Here is a 19,525-nt window from a genome sequence, read left to right on the forward strand (position 1 = left end):
ATCATGTGGATGCGACCATAAAATTCCACACCTATTTTAGAACACATTTATACCCTGCAACACACACCACCCAACCAGCAGCAGCCTCCAAACACACCATGCCTCACTTCGACTATAATTTAACTACAGCGACTTTAATTTACATTATTTCTTTTGTTGAGCATCCCCAAGATTTTTCCATACTTCCAGCAGTATAAAAGGTATATAATACACTCCATAACAACCCCATAAATTCCAGATTTAAAGGAGAAACCTTACCTTACCCGAAATTGGCCAAACTAGCCAAAATCGCACCTCGGAACCCTTCTTAGCGTGCTGAAACTGTGTGGACTGGTTGCTGTCCGCTTTGGCTGCACCAAGCCGTGATTTTATACTTCTAATACCTCCATATCATTGTGGTATATTCTAGATAATTAATTTACGGAACGAAATTGGGACTTACCTCTTTTTTTTCCTCCTAGCCGTCGCTAGTTTCTCTCTAAACTAGGGTTTTGTTCTTGAGTTTTTGCTGAAGTTTAATGGATCAAAACTGAAGTATAAGACATATATACATGTATATATGTGGTCCTAGGAGGTGACACGTGTCATCCCCATATGGTGACACGTGTTCAGCCCCTATTGGGCCACGGATCCATGCGTTACCCCTAGGCTACCACATATCCTTGTGGGCCCCACCTCCCAAGTAGGTGGGTCACCTACTTGACCCTAAGTAGGTGGGTCACCTTCTTGCTTAAGGTTCTGCCACGTGTCGCTCCTCCATTGGCTTCCACGTGTTGTCTTTTCCCCTTTCTCGTGGGTTCGTAATCTCGTCTTATTTTAGGAGCCTATGTAATCCATGCTACATAAGCTTGGTATGTCCTTAAGCAACTCAAGTGTATAAGACTTTTAAATTAGTAGCTTACGTATGTAAATCGAGTCCTACGACTCATTACTTGTCCTCCAATTCCTTCCGGATTCTTATGATTTTATTTTCAACCTTCTCTACTATAGGGTATCACATTCTCCTTTCCTTGGAGTCGTTTGATAGTGTCGTAGCTTATCCGGCTCACATGATAATGTCTAAAGAACTTAAGAGACATTCCGAGCTCGAGAGTGTGGGGTGTAACATTTTGTTACACTTGATCAAAAAAAGAAATTTTCAAGAAAGCACATCTCAAAATTTTGATATATATATATAGTTTATCGAACTGATCTTTTAACCAAGCAAGGTTTTTTTAATTTCAGATCTAAATTTTTGTTTTTCGTGTATTCAGTTTTGTCTCAATCTGATTCTCTTTATATATTCTAATGGCATGAATATTATCCTAATGGAATATAAATCAGTATTTTTCTATAATGTTTTATCAAATATTAGAATAATTAACTTGTCTCTCTAGACCTTCTAATTGTTTGTATAAATATACTATATATAGTTCTGGGGTGTGGTTAAAGAAGAAGTTATTAAGAACATAGGTTCCGAAAAGCAACAATTAGTTAAAAAACTACAATCATGGACTTTTTTTCACATGGACCAAGAAGGACAACCGAAGAAAACAGTCAGAGAGACAAAAAAAATAGTAAGCTATTCAGATAATAGAATCCCACCCTTCCACCAACCATCCCTAGCTTGTACTAAAGTTTGAAGTAATAACAAGTGTGTTTGTATAAAGTTTTTAACTTCTTTGCAAAGTTCTTTGGGGTTTCCGAAAGGGAAACCTCTCTCTGTTGATTTATATAAGTTTTTAATATTTTATCCCAAACTCCCCCCCCCCCAAAAAAAAACATGTTTAGTATGATGTTACTTTAAAGTTTTTCATATGTAAAACTGTTGTACAGTCATTACTATTTACCCTTAGTATATGGTTAACTTCTGAACATCTTAATAACAACGATGGATTAACCTGTAAATTTCTAGAACTCCTGGCCTTGAAAGTCTGCCATAAACAAAGGACGTAGTTGTTGCCAAACTTATCTCTGGGGTGTGGTTAAAGAAGAAGTTATTAAGAACATAGGTTTTGAAGAATATGCAGGCTTAGAATGGACTTTCTTTCACATGGACAAGGGCAGATCTACATTGGGTCTAGGGGGTTCATCCGAATCCCCTTCGTTAAAAAATTAAACTGTATATATAAGATAAATTTTTTAATTTATGTGTATATATTTAATATTGAACCCCCTGAGCATAAGCCAAAGGACTAGCTCAGTGGCAAAGGGGGTTCAATATTTTGCCTTAGCTTGTCTCAGCTCGCGGGTTTGAATTCGAATAACCACACTTTTTTTCTTCTGATTTTAGGTACGTTTTTAGGCTTAGTTTTTGGCATATTTTAAAATTAAATGTAAATTAAAAAACAACTTCTTAACATATTAATTTTTTTTAATTTTAAATCTTTAATTGAAAAGTCAACAAATAAAAAAAACTCTTTTTCTAATTTGTAGGGATTTCATTATTTTATTTTCTCCCCCAACTCTTCTCTTCTCTTTCGACCAATCGACTGCCTGTTGCTCCTTGCTGCTGGCTCTAGCTGCTATCTGTTCTCCATTGTTGCTGCCTGTTGCTCGCTATTGTAGCCTGTAAGTTCTTAGTTCTTCTTCCTTTTTTTGTTCTAAAAATTTTCAGAATTTTATATGGCTTTGGCTTTTGTATAATGGTGTTTATTGTCTTATTTATGTGCTCTTTACAATTCAGTCTCAAGATTCAATGAAGAAGTATTTCACCAAAGTTTCGAAATTAAGTTTAGCCTCTCATAATCATAGTCAATCTAACCAATAAGAAAATGATAATCATTCGGAAGTATCATTACATTCTTCTCAAGAATTTGATTTGGGTTCTTTAAAGTTTGATCCTGGTGAAAGAATCTCAATATTGAACCATCATCCAAATCATTGTGATGTTATTAGAAGAGCATACCTTTTGAATGGTCCTTTCCAACCTCGTCTAGTGGTGCATGAGTATCCTCAAACAAATATTTACAGATCGATCCAAATCATTGTGATGTTATTAGAAGAGCATACCTTTTGAATGGTCCTTGCCAACCTCGTCTAGCGGTGCATGAGTATCCTCAAATAAATATTTCTGGATCAATATGTCATTTTAATCATGAATGGTTGATGATGTATATTATGATTGGTTGGAGTATAGTGTTAGTAAAGATGCAATCTATTGTTTGTATTGTTATCTATTTAAAGACCATAACATTCATCAAGAAGGAGATGAAGTATTTTCAAGTATTGGGTTTAAGAGTTGGAATAAAAAGAATAGTTTTGACAAACATATTGGTCTACCAAATAGCATACATAATCAATCAAAAAAGAAACGTCAAGATTTATTACGACAATGACAGTCTATTCAATTTTGATTTGAGAGGCAATCTAATCAACTCAAGTATGGATATTGGATTCACTTAAGTGTTTCGATTGATGTAGTAAGATTTCTCATAACTCATGGATTTGCATTTCGAGGTCATGATGAATCTAAATTATCACTTAGTAGGGATAAAATTCTTGAAATTCTCTCATGGTATACAAAAAAATGTGATAAAATTTGTGATTATGTACTAGAACATGCTTCTCAAAATGATCAAATGACTTCTCCAATGATTCAAAAAGATATTGTGAATGCATGTAAACTAGAGACCGTTAAAGCTATTCTTGAGGAATTAAATGGTGATTACTTTGCCTTGCTAGTTGATGAATCCTTTGATGTGTCAAGCAAGGACCAAATGTCTATTGTATTTTGATATATTGATAGAAAGGGATTTGTGATGGAGCGACTTGTTGAAATTGTTCATGTTCAAGATACTAGTGTTTCATCTTTAAAGGAGGCAATTGTTAATTTACTTGCTCAACATTCTTTGAGTCCATCAAGTGTGCGTGGACAATGTTATGATGGGGCAAGCAATATGCAAAGTGAGATTAATGGCCTTAAAATATTGATTAGGTAAGAAAGTAGATCGGCTCATTTTATCCATTGTTTTGCTCATCAACGTCAACTAACTCTTGTTGGGGTCTCTAAAAAGTGTGTTGAAGTGGAAAAACTTATAGTATTGGTCTCAAATATTTTAAATGTATTGGGATCTTCTTTTAAACATATGAATGAATTATGCGATTCTTAAAAAGAAAAAATTAAAGAGGCATTAGATATGGGTGAACTTACAACCGGTAGGGGCTTGAATCAACAACTTGATCTTTCAAGAGCTTGTGACACTCATTGGGGATCTCATTATAAATCCTTTAATACTTTTATTATCATTTTGTCTCTATTCTTGATATTCTTGAATCACTTGCTCTTGATGCATGAAATTTGGATGAAAGAGCTAAGGCAATGTGACATCTCGAAGCTTGCCAAACTTATGAGGTTGCGTTCATGTTGCATTTGATGAGAGATGTCTTAGCAATTACAAATGAGTTTAATAAATGCTTACAAAAAAAGGAGCAAGATATTGCAAATGCCATGCTACTTGTTGAAGTAGCAAAGAGAAGGTTGCAAGTTTTAAGGGACAATAAATGAGACTCTCTTATTACTAAGGTATCTACATTTTGTATCAAACATGATGTTTTGATACCTAACTTTGAGGAGCCATATGTTAGCTCTTTAAGATTACGACGAAAGCTTTCTAACTATACAATCTTACATCATTATCGTGTTGAAGTCTTTTGCAATATTATTGATTGGCAACTTCAAAAACTTAATGATCGTTTTGATGAGGTGACTACCGATTTTCTCCATGGAATTTCTTGCTTAAATCCAATTAACTCATTTTCAAGTTTTGACATCAAAAAAGTAATGAGAATGGCGAAATTATATCCAGATGACTTTGATGAATCTAATATGAGTGCTCTTGAGAATCAACTTGCAAGTTATATTGTTGATGTTCGTGATGTTGATGAAAGGTTCTCCGATCTAAATGGGCTTTGTGATCTTTCCAAAAGATTAGTTCAGACAAAGAAACATTCTACTTATCCTTTGATATTACGCTTAGTGAAACTTGTTGTACTTCTACCAGTTGCTACTGCGTTCGATAGAGAAAAATATAATTTAAATTTTATTACTTTTTTTAATATGTGTGCATTACCTTAAAAATTAAGTTAATATGGAATAGAGGAGTATACCTTAAAATCCTAATTAATTAGTAGATGACTTGAACTTAGTCAAGTTTTTATAAACCTTTTTTCAACTGAAAACTTTTTTGTATGTCGTTACTCCATTTTCTAAAGAATTGGATTAAAGTTTCTTGGAAGAAAAGAGCAAGTTGAATTTCGTAAGGAAGTAGCCAATTTTGAATTATAAAATTCAAATACCGAGTAATGGATGAGTATGAGCCTGTTGTTCAAAATGTTTGTTAAGGAAATGCTAGTATATATGCATGGTAAAGGGCAGAGACTGTGGAATAATCTCTACTCATCCAATTTCTTTTTCCTGAATATTTGGTAACAAAAAACAGGAATTCCTTATTTTTCTTGAAGCCGTTTTAGGAGGGTATATATATGAAAAGGGTTTTGACAAAACCTTAGGTTTTTACAATGAAGTAATAGTGTATAGTTTTTCTTTTTTTTCTTAGAGAGAGAAAGAGAAAGATGGGAAATTGTTTGTCGGATGTTAAAGGTGGGAAGCAGGCCGTAGGAAGAGTGGGCCACCACCACCATATGGATCCAGCAGCCGCCGGTGGTGGTGGAGGGCCCAATGATGCTGCTTGTTCTATAGGACAAAGGGTCTTTACGCCCTTTACACACCAGTCGAGGTCTTTTTGACTTCATTCTTTTAATATTATTTTCATTATGTATTCCTGATAAATGTTACACGCTATTTTATTTTCGGGGTTATGAACTCCAACCTTCCATGAATTTTCCATGATCCCTTGCATAGTTGCATTACCAAATATGAGTATCTTTTGGGAATAATTACGGTACAAAAGTATCTTAAATCCAAACGTGAAACATCTACATCGGTTCCTCTTTACAGTAGACAATATGATTTAGCTAACTATTGTTCCAAGGGAGGAAAAATACATTCTTACTTCTCTAATCATCTCTTTCACTAATAGTCTCAATGTTACATCCATTATTGAGTGTTGCAATTCCCTCATTGTGTTGTGGGGTTTGAATGATAAACTTTTATTGATATGACGTTTAATTAATTTTTATTTAAATTTGTTTAATAAAAATAAATGTATTCGGATGTTGAAAAACAATCTTAATCATTCAAATATGCATTTAGATTGAGACGTCTTAATTTTAGTGAAAACGAGGAGCCTTAGTTGGAATTGGTTATGTGAATCTTCAATGTCCATTTCACTCCATTTTGATATGTTCTACGCCAATACTTAGAGCCTGTTTGGATTGGCTTTAAGTTGGTCAAAACCAACTTAAAGCCCCTTTTTAGCTTTTGGACTTGTTTGTCTAATGCTGACTTTAAGCCATAAAGTTATTAAAGTCAGTCAAAAATGAAAAGTTAGGATTCCTAATTTTTTTTTCCAAAGTGCTTAAAGTCATTTTCTTTGACCATGGAAATTACTTTTATATCCCTTATATTTTAACTAAATTCTCAAACTACCTTTTTTTATACTTTTAACCCTAAAATTTACATCATAAGCACTTTTATCCAAACATTCAACTCTTGACCTCAATTTTTTAAGCCCATCCAAACGGGCTCTTAATTGTATTGGATCTACTAATTCTAAAGGTTTTTGACAGCTTTTACTAATAAACAACTAACTCTTGACCTCAATTCTTGAGCTCTCCTAGGAGTTTTTGTTTAAGGAATTTCCCATGGTATTGGTTTCTTTATTGCTATGCATATGAGAACATTATGTTGTGCTCCTAACATAACAATGTGATTTGAATTATCAACTGCAGTTATCATTATCAGCTTCAAAGCTACGTGATCTCGATATAGCTTCTAAGGTACCTTCTCTTCTAATGTTTATCTTCCAGTTTATTGGTGATGTTCTATCTACATTTCCAAGTCATTCTCGTTGAAACTTATTTTTAACTTTCGATATGGTATACTTGCTGCTCAAAATTTCTTTATAATAATATGGAATGATTTGTTTGTTTACTTAAATTGTCATAGCTGGATCTAACTTTTATATAATTTACTTCTTGATGGGATCATAGGATTAGATCAGTTGTAAATGTGCAAACAATCAAGTCTGTATGGCTCACGAATAATAAGTAGAAGCAAAGGCTTGATAAGTTATTTGCGGTGATCACAAATTTGAGGTATAAGAAAAAACAATCTCCGTATAAAACTTCATATTTTCAATCAAGCATTTGATTACCCATTTCGTTTCCCTTATAGATACCTACCAAAAAGTTCAATGATTATGAATTATTTTTATACAGATTTCAATAACAATACGCGTATTAGTAGTAATCCCATAAAAAAATTATCCATTAAACTATTTGTTGTTTAATTAACCATTTCTTACTTATTATTTCTAGTAAGGTTGGTAGTATTGACCGTAAATTTATAAGAAAGTACAACAATACTAACAAAGTAACAGAGCGATCCCACAAAGTGGGGATCTAAGGAGAGTTGAGTGTATGCAGACCTTTTATCTACCTCAAAGGTAAAGAGGCTGTTTTCAATAAGACCCCGACTCAAGGAAAAATAGTCCAATGAAGAAGTAATGGAAGTACAACATCAACTTATAATAGAAACAGTAGATAGTAATTGAACAAAAACTACAACAAAACAATACAATAATTGAGGTACAACAAATTAGCAAATAGTAATAGAAATTATTCTTCATTTCACACTCATACTTGTGTTGTTTGTAGTGTAAACGCAAAAGCTTGCATCAAGCCTGAAACTTTACATATTTTCATACGGTCAATTTCTCTTCTTCTTTGACTATTAACAGTTCTAGTGTGAAATTTCAACCACCGGCCTCATTAGCTGCTTCTAAATTTATAAAATTATTTATCAGTTCCTTTGTTTTTATATCATCCTTCCCAAAGCTTAAATGTTTCTTTTGCATTGCATTATCATTGATATTGTGTCTTCCACGTAAATTCAGAGTGATCCAATGGCAGTGGTATCTATCAGAAAAAGAGATGGCACACTGGAAGAGCTTGGTCGAACAGAAGTTATTTTGAACAACTTGAATCCTTTATGGATAGAGAAAATTAATATCATGTACCAGTTTGAGACTGTGCAGACATTGATGTAGGTTTTTTTTCTTCACACTTATTTGCTCTCTGAATTTATGGATGTCTATTATGTTCAACGAGCTACTGACACACTTTACCACCTTATCTTTCTTATTTTCAGTTTCCATGTCTATGATGTAGACACAAAATATCATAACATACCAGTTAAGGTATGCTTACTTTCTGCAAGTGGACAATTATTTACAGTTTCCAGAACCTTGTTGTTCAGATGAGGGATAGAGAAATATATTCCAAACCATCTAGTATACATTAAAGGAAGTGGCTTAGCTTATATTTGGGTATCACTTCCCCCTTCCCCTCTTTCTTTGTGAGGGGATTGGAGTGAAGAGAAGGGGGTTGGGAATGGGTTGAATATAGCCCTTAGTCTCCATAATAATATGACTTGGAGGTTGTTTGGTTGGTGGTAAGAGAAGAGTTATTCATGTGTTAGAACTTGCATACTTTATACATTGTTTGGTTACAAATGAAAAAATAATACCCACATAAAATCTAGCATAAGTTATACGATGTTTGGTTGGTTTTTTGTCTTTCTACCAAAAAAAACATTGCTATTACAATATTTCGTTCATGTTTTTTCTTTTCTGCAGAATTAATACTGTATAAGTTGTGAGGAAATTAATGTATTATGTTAATAAAAGATGGAATAGCTAATACATGTATAAATAAATCCTCATAATTTATCTCTACATAACTAATTCTTGCATAACTAATATCCACATTATTAATACCTACTTAATTAATCCCTATATAAAATACACCTGCAGAAATTAGCAAGCACTGAAACTGAAAATGTTGAAGAAGAATTGACACATGATGTTTTTATATATACTGGTTAAGATCCAAAATGGATCTTAGTCTAGTCTTCTTGGACTGCAAGGGTGTTTTCTTTTAGTTTTGAAGTTGTCTTATATAGAGGTGGTGAGTATTTCCTATGACTACACTCAATTGTTTTATCACTCAGAATCTTTTGATACAATAGCCTCGCCAACAATAATTTATTCTCCTCTCTTTTTTGACTACACAATATATCACTAGAAAATACAATGTTTGTTTAAAAGTAGAGCAAAGAACAAGAGAAAATTCATACTGTTTGTATATCTTTCTTCTTTCTTCAAACACCTTTAAATATTTATTGAAGATAGCTGTTGGGAAGGTCTTCATCTTCTAAGACAACCCAAGACATTTGCCCTTGGAAAAGGATTAGATTGATCCTATTTCCAAGAATAAGGTTTGGTTAAACTTGCCCCTTTTCATGTAGCCGTTGTTTTCATACAGTTGTTCGTAATATGCAGAATTTCTTCTTTCCTTCTTAGGCAGTAGTGGATTTTCTCCCTTTGAAGCCAGTTACCATCTTGACCGTTACCATCTTGAATGTTGTCTCAATTTAATGCTTGATACTAGGTTCCTTTAATAAAGGATTCTTGGTTCTTTGTTCTTCTTGGAAAGCATATTTGCTTTCCCTGAAGAGTGCTTCGTTGCTTTCCTTGATTCTTGGTCAATTCTTGACACTTTGTTTTCATAAATCACGGCTTGATTTAAGGCTTCTCATCAACTGATTTCTTGGTGCATGCTATCCTTGTTTTTCTGTAACAGTAGTTGTCAATCAATAAAACTTAAACACTAACAATACCTACATAACTAATTTATGTGTTGCTAATGCTTGCATAACTCTAACCAACAATTAAGATAATCCTTAATGAATAAGTTGACCCCTTTACTCTCACCTCAGTTTTTTTTTCTATCAAATTTTTTAGCACAATGATACATATGTAATTTCTTTTTTTTTTCAACTTAATTAATCACTTTTGTATTTACTTGATTGACACTAAGAGCACCTCACCTATGGACTTGGGAAGTATTTGACTGCTTGCAGAGCAGTGTTATCAAAGGTTCACTTAATGCATGCTTAAGCCTTGAAGCAAGGGTCAAAATGCATTGAGCGCTTCGCCTCACTTAATGTGCACTTCAGTGTCGTCATCAAGGCTCTAAGACATATCTTTGTGAATGAGCATTTCCTAAAGAGGTGACGCTAAACCATTGATATTTCAATTTATCATAAAAATAATCAATTTCTCCATCCATATATTTGTTATTCAGGCTTATAATTATTAGTCTTGGACTAAACATATATATATATATATTTGTATGTTTTCTCCATTTGCGCCTCTTCTCAATAAAGCCCACCTTTTATTTGTGCTTTGCACTTAAAGCCCCAACGAACCTTAGTTCTTAGAGTTTTTTTTGCGCTTTTCGCTTTTGATAGCACTGTTGCAGGGACGTATGTACAATAATACTTATGCGTTCATGTGAACGCAATAATTTTTCCTGAACCCTGCGTATATATGAGAAATCCACTAAATAGCTATAAATATTTGACTGTGAATCCAATTATTATTGTTTATTAACTTGATGTTGTTGCAGAAAGTCTTTAACTATAAATCTTAGATCTGTGTTTGTTGTGCTTGATAGCACAATTAGGAAATGATGCTTCAATTGAAGTAAGTAGGAAATGTTCTTATGCATCATTAGATTTAAATAATTTTTTACAGCCGTTTAAATATGCATTTGACTTGTTTCTTTAGCTTGATATTAGATTTTTCTGGTTCTAGTATTTTTGTCTTCCATTCTTTAGAACTTGAGATTTTTAAATTTGTCCTTGGTACTAGAAACATGTAAATTAAATAGAAGAAGGGTAGCAAACTGCTTAAGAATCTGCTATTTTCTCTGCAAATGTTTGCTTTCCTCTCTTTGCATATAAACTCCAAAAGTCCATCTGGAATTTAACTAATCTATAAATGATTGTCTTTGTTGAAAGTTTATTGGATCAATCAAGCCTGATATGCTCAATTCGTATAATTCATGCGACTGCTACCCATAAAAAATATAATTCATGGAATTACTACCCATAAAATATATAATTCATGAAACTGCTATTGTTTAATAACATTTTCTTTCCCCTTCACCATGTTTACATATTTTATGTGTGATATGCTTTTTTTTATCAACAAATAAGTTTCTGTTTTTCATTGGTACATCTGTCAAGGATTATGGCTAAATCGTAATATTTTTTGCATTGCAGGATCTTAAATTGAAGGACCAAGATTTCCTTGGTGAAGACAGTTGTGTTCTTTCAGAGGTATGTTTATTGCATTTACTTTGAAAACCCAAATTCTATAGTATCCCTGGACATTTCTTATCTTTGTTCTGCTGCTTCTTGGTGATGTTGACTCATGATATTAGTGGAATAGGTGTATCATAAGTTTGTGTATTTAAACTATCAAAGGATATTAGCGAACAGTTAGATCAAAGGTCTTGTGTTCATATTTCTTTTAAAATCTTATGATATCATCTGTTGTATTTTTGGGAGGGCTAAGGGGGCTGAGGGAGCTTCTAGATTGAGAGTAGGGTCTTGGAATATTGGGACCTTATCGGGAAAGTCCATAGAGTTAGTTAAGATTCTTAAGAAGAGGAAGATTAATATAGCTTACGTCCAAGAGACTAAATGGGTAGGACCTAAAGCTAAGGAGGTGGATGGGTACAAACTTTGGTTTACGGGCAAGTCGAGGTTTAAGAATGGAGTAGGGATCTTAGTAGATAGCGAGCTTAGAGATCAGGTGGTAGAGGTTAGGAGGACCAATGATAGGATGATGACGATTAAGTTAGTCGTTGGAGGGCTCACCTTGAACATTATTAGTGCCTATGCGCCGCAAGTGGGGTTGGACGAGGAGACAAAAAGGCGCTTTTGGGAGGACTTGGACGAAGTGGTGGTCAGTATACCGCCTACTGAGAAGCTATTCATAGAAGGAGATTTCAATGGGCACATTGGGTCTGTTTCGATGGGCTATGATGAGGTGCATGGAGGATTTGGCTTCGGGTGCAGGAATAGTGGAGGAGCCTCACTCCTGGATTTCGCAAAAACTTTTGGTTTAAGGGTGGCCAACTCGAGTTTCCCAAAGAAGGAGGAGAACTTGGTAACCTTTCGTAGCTCGAGGGCGGCGACGCAAATAGACTTCTGGCTTCTTAGAAAAGATGATAAAAGCCTCTGTAAGGACTGCAAGGTCATACCAAGTGAGAATCTTACGACCCAACATAAACTATTGGTCATGGACTTGGAGATAAGAAGGAAGAAGAAGAAGAGGGTCGTGGATGACCGACCGAGGATTAGGTGGGGTCGTTTGACTCCATCTAGTGCCCTAGAGATGGGGGAGAAGCTGATGGCTATGGGGGCGTGGGATAGTAGGGGGAGGCGAGCAGTATTTGGGATAGGACGGCCAGCTGCATTAGGGAAACAGCTAGAGAGGTGCTGGGGTCTCATGAGGCCGCCATGGTGGGCACCGAGGGGATTGGTGGTGGAATGGAGAAGTTCAGGAAAAGGTAGAAGCAAAGAAGCAGGCATATGTAAAGTTGGTAGATAGCAAGGATGACGAAAAGAAGCGAACGAACAGGAAAAAGTATAAAATGACGAATAAGGAGGCGAAAATGGCAGTTTCAACGGCTAAAACGACAGCCTTTGAACCCCTTTATGCATAACTAGAGGAAAAAGGCGGGGATAAAAAGCTATTTAAGCTTGCCAAGGCGAGAGAGAGGAAGGCACGCAACTTGGATCAAGTGAAGTACATCAAGGACGAGGATGGTCAAGTACTGGTACAGGAATCCCGCATTAGACAGAGATGGCAGTCATACTTTCACGAACTCTTGAACGAAAGAGGGGACAGAGACTTTGTGTTGAGAGACTTGGAACACTTGGATAGGCGTCGCGACTTTGGGTATTGTAGGAGAATAAAGGTTGAGGAGGTTAAGGGAGCTGTTCGTAGGATAAGCAGGGGAAAAGCGACCGGACCTGACGAGATCCCTGGGGAATTTCGGAAGAATGCAGGTAGGGTAGGATTGGAGTGGCTGACTGCGCTGTTTAATGTCATTTTCAGGACATCGAAGATGCCGGAAGAATGGAGGTGGAGTACAATTATTCCCGTGTACAAGAACAAGGGAGACATTCAAAGCTGCACCAACTATAGAGGTATCAAGCTGCTAAGTCACACTATGAAAGTGTGGGAAAAGGTGATAGAAATGAGGGTGAGGAGTAGTGTGTCTATTTCAGAGAACCAGTTTGGATTCATGCCGGGGCGCTTGACTACAGAAGCCATTCATATTTTAAGGAGATTGGTGGAGCAGTATAGGGAGTGAAAAAGGGACTTACACATGATATTCATTGACCTAGAAAAGGCTTATGACAAAGTTTTAAGAGAGGTCCTATGGAGATGCTTGGAGGCGAAATGTATACCTGTGGTGTACATTAGAGAAATTAAAGACATGTATGATGGAGCTAAGACCAGGGTAAGGACGGTAGGAGGGGACTCAGAGCACTTTCCTGTTACGATGGGGTTGCACCAGAGATCGACTCTTAGCTCGTTTCTATTCGCCCTGGTGATGGATCAATTGACAAGACAAATACAAGGTGAGGTGCCTTGGTGTATGTTGTTCGCGGATGACATAGTCCTGATTGACGAGACTCACAACGGAGTTAACGACAAGCTGGAGGGCTGGAGACAGACGTTGGAGTCTAAAGGATTTAAATTGAGTAGGACCAAGACAAATACTTGGAGTGCAGTTTCAGTGCCCTGCCGCGTGAGGCTGACGGGAAAGTGAGGCTTGGTACCCAGGCCATTCAAAAGAAAAGAAGCTTCAAGTACCTGGGGTCTATTATACAGGAAGATGGGGATATCGACGACGATGTTTCACACCGTATCGGTGCAGGGTGGATGAAATGGAGGCTCGCCTTCGGAGTGCTGTGTGACAAGAAAGTGCCACCAAAACTCAAAGAAAAGTTCTACAAAGTGGTGGTTAGACCGACTCTATTGTGCGGGGTGGAGTGTTGGCCAATCAAGAAACTTCATGTTCAGAAGATGAAAGTCGCGGAAATGCGAATGCTGCGGTGGATGTGTGGGCACACTAGGATGGATAGAATTAGGAATGAAGATATCCGAGACAAGGTGGGAGTGGCATCGGTGGAGGACAAGATACGGGAAGCGAGACTGAGATGGTTTGGACATGTGAAGAGGAGAGACACAGATGCTCCAGTGCGGAGGTGCGAGAGGTTGGCTATGGACGGTTTCAGGAGGGGCAAAGGGAGGCCGAAGAAGTATTGGGAAGAGGTGATTAGACATGATATGGCACAGTTGCAGCTCACCGAGGACATGACCTTAGATAGGAGGCTATGGAGGACTCAGACTAAGATAGTGGGCTAGGTGGCCTATCTTTTCTCCATAGTAGTCATAGTCGCGCTCATTTGTTTATTAACATATGATTTTTGCATGGGATGACTGCCTATATTAGTTGGCCCAGTTTACTTTGGGTATCCTATTTTATCTATAGTAGTTAATGCTCCTTTATCCCCGATCTTTCCTACCCTGACTTTATCACTCTCATTATTCATATTTTTGTATTGTTTGCTATATGCCTGGCTCTACTGACCTATGTCTTGTTTTTCTTGTTTCTCCTCCCTTGTTCTTCTGTCTTAAGCCGAGGGTCTTTCGGAAACAGCCGCCCTACCTTTTAAGGTGGGGGTTAGGTCTGCGTACACTCTACCCTCCCCAAACCCCACATGGTGGGACTATACTGGGTTTGTTGTTGTTGTTGTTGTTGTTGTTGTTCTCATGTTTTGCCTATCATTATTATAGTTATATTATGGTGAATCATCTGTCTTAGCTAGTGATATTGATTACAAGGATCTATTTCCTTCAAAGGATCTTTTCTTAGAAGCTTTATAGGATTGCAGATGTAGTAATGTAAGCTATTGTATTTAAAAGTTGTTAAGTCATCCAAATCTGCATATGACTCCTACACAACCTATTGTGCTTGTTGAGGAGGGACATTTCTCTATATTTAATTTTCTAGCAGCTTTTACTTGCAGCATCCTGTATATGAGACGTGCTTATCATTTTTCTATCCACAACATCTCCAAAATTTTTCTTGATTGGATTGCCAAGTAGTTACCTCACCTCAGATTCACTAACTACTGCAATTTCATATATTTGTTTGCATCATAATGATGGAGATTGTACACACTTTCTTACCTTTTTATCCTATGGTAGATTATAACCAAGCGCAACCAAAGTTTAACACTGAATCTGCAATATAGGAATGATCATGTCCTGAAAAACTTAGGGCAACTTACTGTTCTTGCAGAAGAAATAGTCATTTCAAGAACTGCTGTAGAGATGACACTGCGATGTACCAACCTAGAAAATAAGGATTTATTCTCTAAAAGTGTATGTATAACACAAGCTGTACTTTCTTATGGAGCTTCTTGGTGCTTTCAATCTCATTTGTTCCTTGTGTTATATTTGTTTTTTCAGGATCCTTTCTTGAGAATATCTAGGATTGTTGAAACTGGAGGTCCTATTCCAATTTACAAGACAGAAGCCGTAAATAATAACTTGAACCCCATATGGAGGCCTCTGTGTCTAACTACACAGCAATTTGTGAATAAGGTAGTTTTTTCTTTTCAAGAAGGTGAATTGCTTGCTGCTTGATATTATCTTCTAGAACACTAACCCTTTGACCATTGATACATTTGATTGCTTTTAACATTGCATGTGCCGGATGCAATAACTGGCGGTTTCAGTTGGCTTTGTGTAGATTTCATCTGATCTTCAGTGTCTTTTCAGGAAGGAAAAAGAAAAAAATAGAACATATAGTGCATTAATAGGCCTAAAATTCTCTCACTATTTATTTTTATTATGATTTCCTTACAAATAAAAGTTTCCCATAGTTATGTTGTCATTTATTTTTAGTTTTGGATTTTAGTGGGTCTTTCTGTTTCTTGCAGGATAATCCATTAGTTATAGAGTGCTTTGACTTTAACACTAGTGGCAATCATGTACTTATCGGGTATCTGTTCAACATATAAACAAATATTATCATTTTAGCTCTTTCTTTGGTTTTAGTTATAGTATCTCTTTTTGCTCAGGAAATTACAAAAAACAGTGGCAGACCTAGAAAATTTACACAAGAGCAGAGTTGGTGCAAATTTTATTTCACCACTTTCTGGTTTTTGGGGTAACAAAAAGGTAAACTTTCGTCGGTAGTTGACGGTTCCTTTATTTTTGGTATGGGGTTGATTGCTAACATTTGTGTGATATTTGCACCTGTTTGATTGCTTTCAGGTCATGAAAGGTCAACTTTTTGTTGAAGGATATGCTGAGAAGCAGCTCTATAATTTTCTTGACTACATCTCTAGTGGATTTGAGCTTAATTTTATGGTTCCCGTGGATTTTACTGGTGAAAGCACTATAAAATCTTTTAATTTTTTTAAATTGTCCTGGTTAAGACTGTTTTACTGATGCATTTGAACATCCAATGGCTAGCTTCTAATGGAAATCCTCGCACTTCTGATTCCTTGTATTATATTGATCGTTCTGGCCGTTTGAATGCTTACCAGAGGGTAAGGGGATATCGCCTTCTTCTTTACTGACTACATGTTCTTTACATTCCAATATTTCATTGCCTAATAACAGGACAACTGAATGTTATATAATGCCAGAGAAAAGAGAAGCAGAAATTAAAGAATATTGTGACCTATGATTTTTGTAATCTACTGCATTCTCTTGATTTTCCACTTGTGGATTTCACTGGGTATATTGTTGTTGTTGTACTGCATTCTCTTGATTGCCTTGCACTTTATGAAGTTTTAGTCTCTAGTAACGAATTTGTCCAATTGTTATACCCAAAAAGAATGTTATCTTAGTGAGCGAGTGTTATTGACTTGGAATCTGAAATTATACATTTGTGTTCGATATTATCTTGAACTTTTTGATCTATTACAAATTTTAGTGTTCTGGTTCTAGCTATGCAAATAACAACCTCACTTTAGAGTCTTATACAAATTAGGGTCGGCTATAAATCCCCATTTCTTCATTTTAGCTCATTTTATATGCAAACGAACAGAAGCTTAATTGTCATGCTCAGAATCTGCATGCTAGAAAAGTTTTGCTGATGGTCATTTTATTCGTTACAGGCTATTATGGAGGTTGGAGATGTCATACAATTCTATGATTCAGATAAGCGCTTTCCTGCTTGGGGCTTTGGTGGCAGGGCATATAATGGAACATTATCTCACTGTTTTAACTTAGCTGAAAGCCTAGGTGCTGTTGAGGTATTTGTATGCAGCTCTGCTACTTAGAGATGTCTGTTTTGAGTTATTTTATACAGTATATTATATTCCTCCAGTTCTTTTTATCTGTCATTTGGGCATAAAAAGACTTGTTCAAAAAATGATTTACATTTTAAAAAATTAAAAAATCATTAATTATTTTTTCAGTTCCATACTACTACAACAAGGCACATTGTCATTAATTACCCTTAAGGAAGGATAAGGGTAATCCAGTCAAATACTAATTATAATTAATTTATCAAATGGATTTCTTAATGGGTATCTGCCAAAACCTTAAATGATGGATATTAGGGGCCGAAGGACTTGGGAGTAGCTTGTGTGTTTTTTTAAAAAAAGATGGTGCAACAAAAATGGTTTAAAGTATTGATTGAAATATGTCTCTCAATAATTTTATCAAGCATATAAGAGCTTCAAATAGCCAACTTAAGACACAATCTGCATAATTTAAAATTCAAAATCTTAAAATATCTCAACAACTAAAACAACCTAAAATAAATTTAAAATCCAAATCATTATAATACTTGCAACTTATTTTTCTATAAAGAAAATTACTGCACTGAAAGCAATTTTCAACATTGTGGCTCTAATTTTTGTTCTAACATTGCTGAAATTTGCAATGATATCAGAGATATGACCAACTCTCTTACAATGGTTGTAGCACTGAAAATATTTAGAGATGACTTGTAAAACTGTCATGAGGTTCTTATTATAATAGTAATATCTAGTTATGTGGTTCCCTTATGGCCTTCCCAACTGATAACTGTAGATTTCAACTCAGTTTTCCATTGCCGTGCAATGCCTTTGATAATTTCCTTTTTTCTTTCCCTTCTTTTTGATGAACAATTTACTTTTTCTTTTTTTGATTTTTTCCACAGGTGGAAGGTGTCGGAGGTATTATGGCAGCTTATGCTAGTGCTTTGCAGAATTTTACTCTTTCTGGACCCACATTATTCGGACATGTAGTTAACAAGGTTGCAAAAATTGCTGTAGAGTCCCTCAAAGACAACCAAAGCACATATTTTGTCCTTCTCATTATAACGGTAATTAATGGATCAAAGCATGATTAGTTTTATGTCAGTTTTTTTAAAATTTATCTGGTGATCTCAATCTTTTACTATTTGTAGGATGGTGTCATTACCGATATGCAAGGTTAAGAGAACTTCCGAGGCAAGTTTTGGCGAGTTCTAGCAAGGTATGGCTTGTCTTTATTCTCCCACATTTTGGTAAGGGTTTGGACATATTATGAAGGTATAAATACAGATTGGAAACATGAAAATATACATGTTATGACTAAAGAATGTTGCAGTTCATGTAGGAGCTGGTTTGACGCGATTTTAATGGGTTAAAGTTTGGCTAGAGTCGTTGTTATTATGGTTTTGTGTTGGGCGTTGTTTTGTATATTTCAGGGCTGGAAAATGACTAAAAATAACTTTATATTCTGCTAGTTGGAGCCACATGACTTCCCAGTTTGTGTGGTTAAAGTTTTTATGAAATAGAGATTAAAAACCCTATTTTGGTATTGTAGTTTTAATCGAGTTGTTTGGAGTTTGTGTTGTGTAATGTTGAAGTGGGTTACCTGTATATATGCTGCTGATTGTTGTTGTTGGTTGTCTTCTAAGGTTTAGAGGTTAAAACTGAAGTTTGGATAGGGCAAGTTATAGGGGAGATGCTGCCCGATTTCCGCTAACTTCGGAACTAGTAATGAACTAGTCTAAGAGAATGGATAAGGGATTGGTTCCTATGGGTAATTGGTGGTAGAATTACAAGATGGAAAGTCGAAGGTCACTAACCTTAGAATTAATTTCATGATAAATAGGTTCAAGAGATGACGAGGCGAACGTGTTAAGAGTAATCCGTAAGAGGTATGCAAAGCTAACGTTTCCTTCTTTTGGCATATTTTTGGCATAAGTATGTAAAGCTTATTCCTTCTCTTGGAATGTTTTGACATAAGTATGAAAAGATAATCTTTATTTTGGCGTGGTCTTTATGAAATAAATATATGAATTTTATATGATTCCAAAGAAGTTCCTATTCCTAGAGCCACTAGGATGGCCAATTTCTTTTATTACGCTTGGATATGAGTATATGATTCCAGAAGTTCTATTTTGATATAATCCATAGCGACTTTCAAAAGATACTTGATATGACTCTTGTCTTGATTTTGAACGATAACTCATTTTGATTAATCCATCGAGTCTCAAA

At 35.6% G+C, this 19,525-nt stretch overlaps 1 protein-coding gene across 1 annotated transcript; it reads left to right on the plus strand.

The window, feature by feature from the left end:
* The first annotated feature begins 5,205 nt into the window (after positions 1-5,205).
* Positions 5,206-18,516, plus strand: LOC129877649 (protein BONZAI 3-like). Its single transcript, XM_055953172.1, is given in 15 exon segments — positions 5,206-5,668; positions 5,671-5,717; positions 6,832-6,879; positions 7,998-8,146; positions 8,252-8,300; positions 11,231-11,287; positions 15,243-15,419; positions 15,507-15,641; positions 15,980-16,041; positions 16,121-16,220; positions 16,317-16,431; positions 16,518-16,594; positions 17,168-17,305; positions 18,199-18,363; positions 18,448-18,516. Coding segments are annotated over 15 exon segments (1,464 nt in total). The 5' UTR covers positions 5,206-5,553; the 3' UTR covers positions 18,478-18,516.
* The last annotated feature ends 1,009 nt before the right edge of the window (positions 18,517-19,525 follow it).

This window comes from Solanum dulcamara, chromosome 12 (genome assembly GCF_947179165.1).
Source record: "Solanum dulcamara chromosome 12, daSolDulc1.2, whole genome shotgun sequence".
Taxonomy (NCBI): Eukaryota; Viridiplantae; Streptophyta; class Magnoliopsida; order Solanales; family Solanaceae; genus Solanum; species Solanum dulcamara.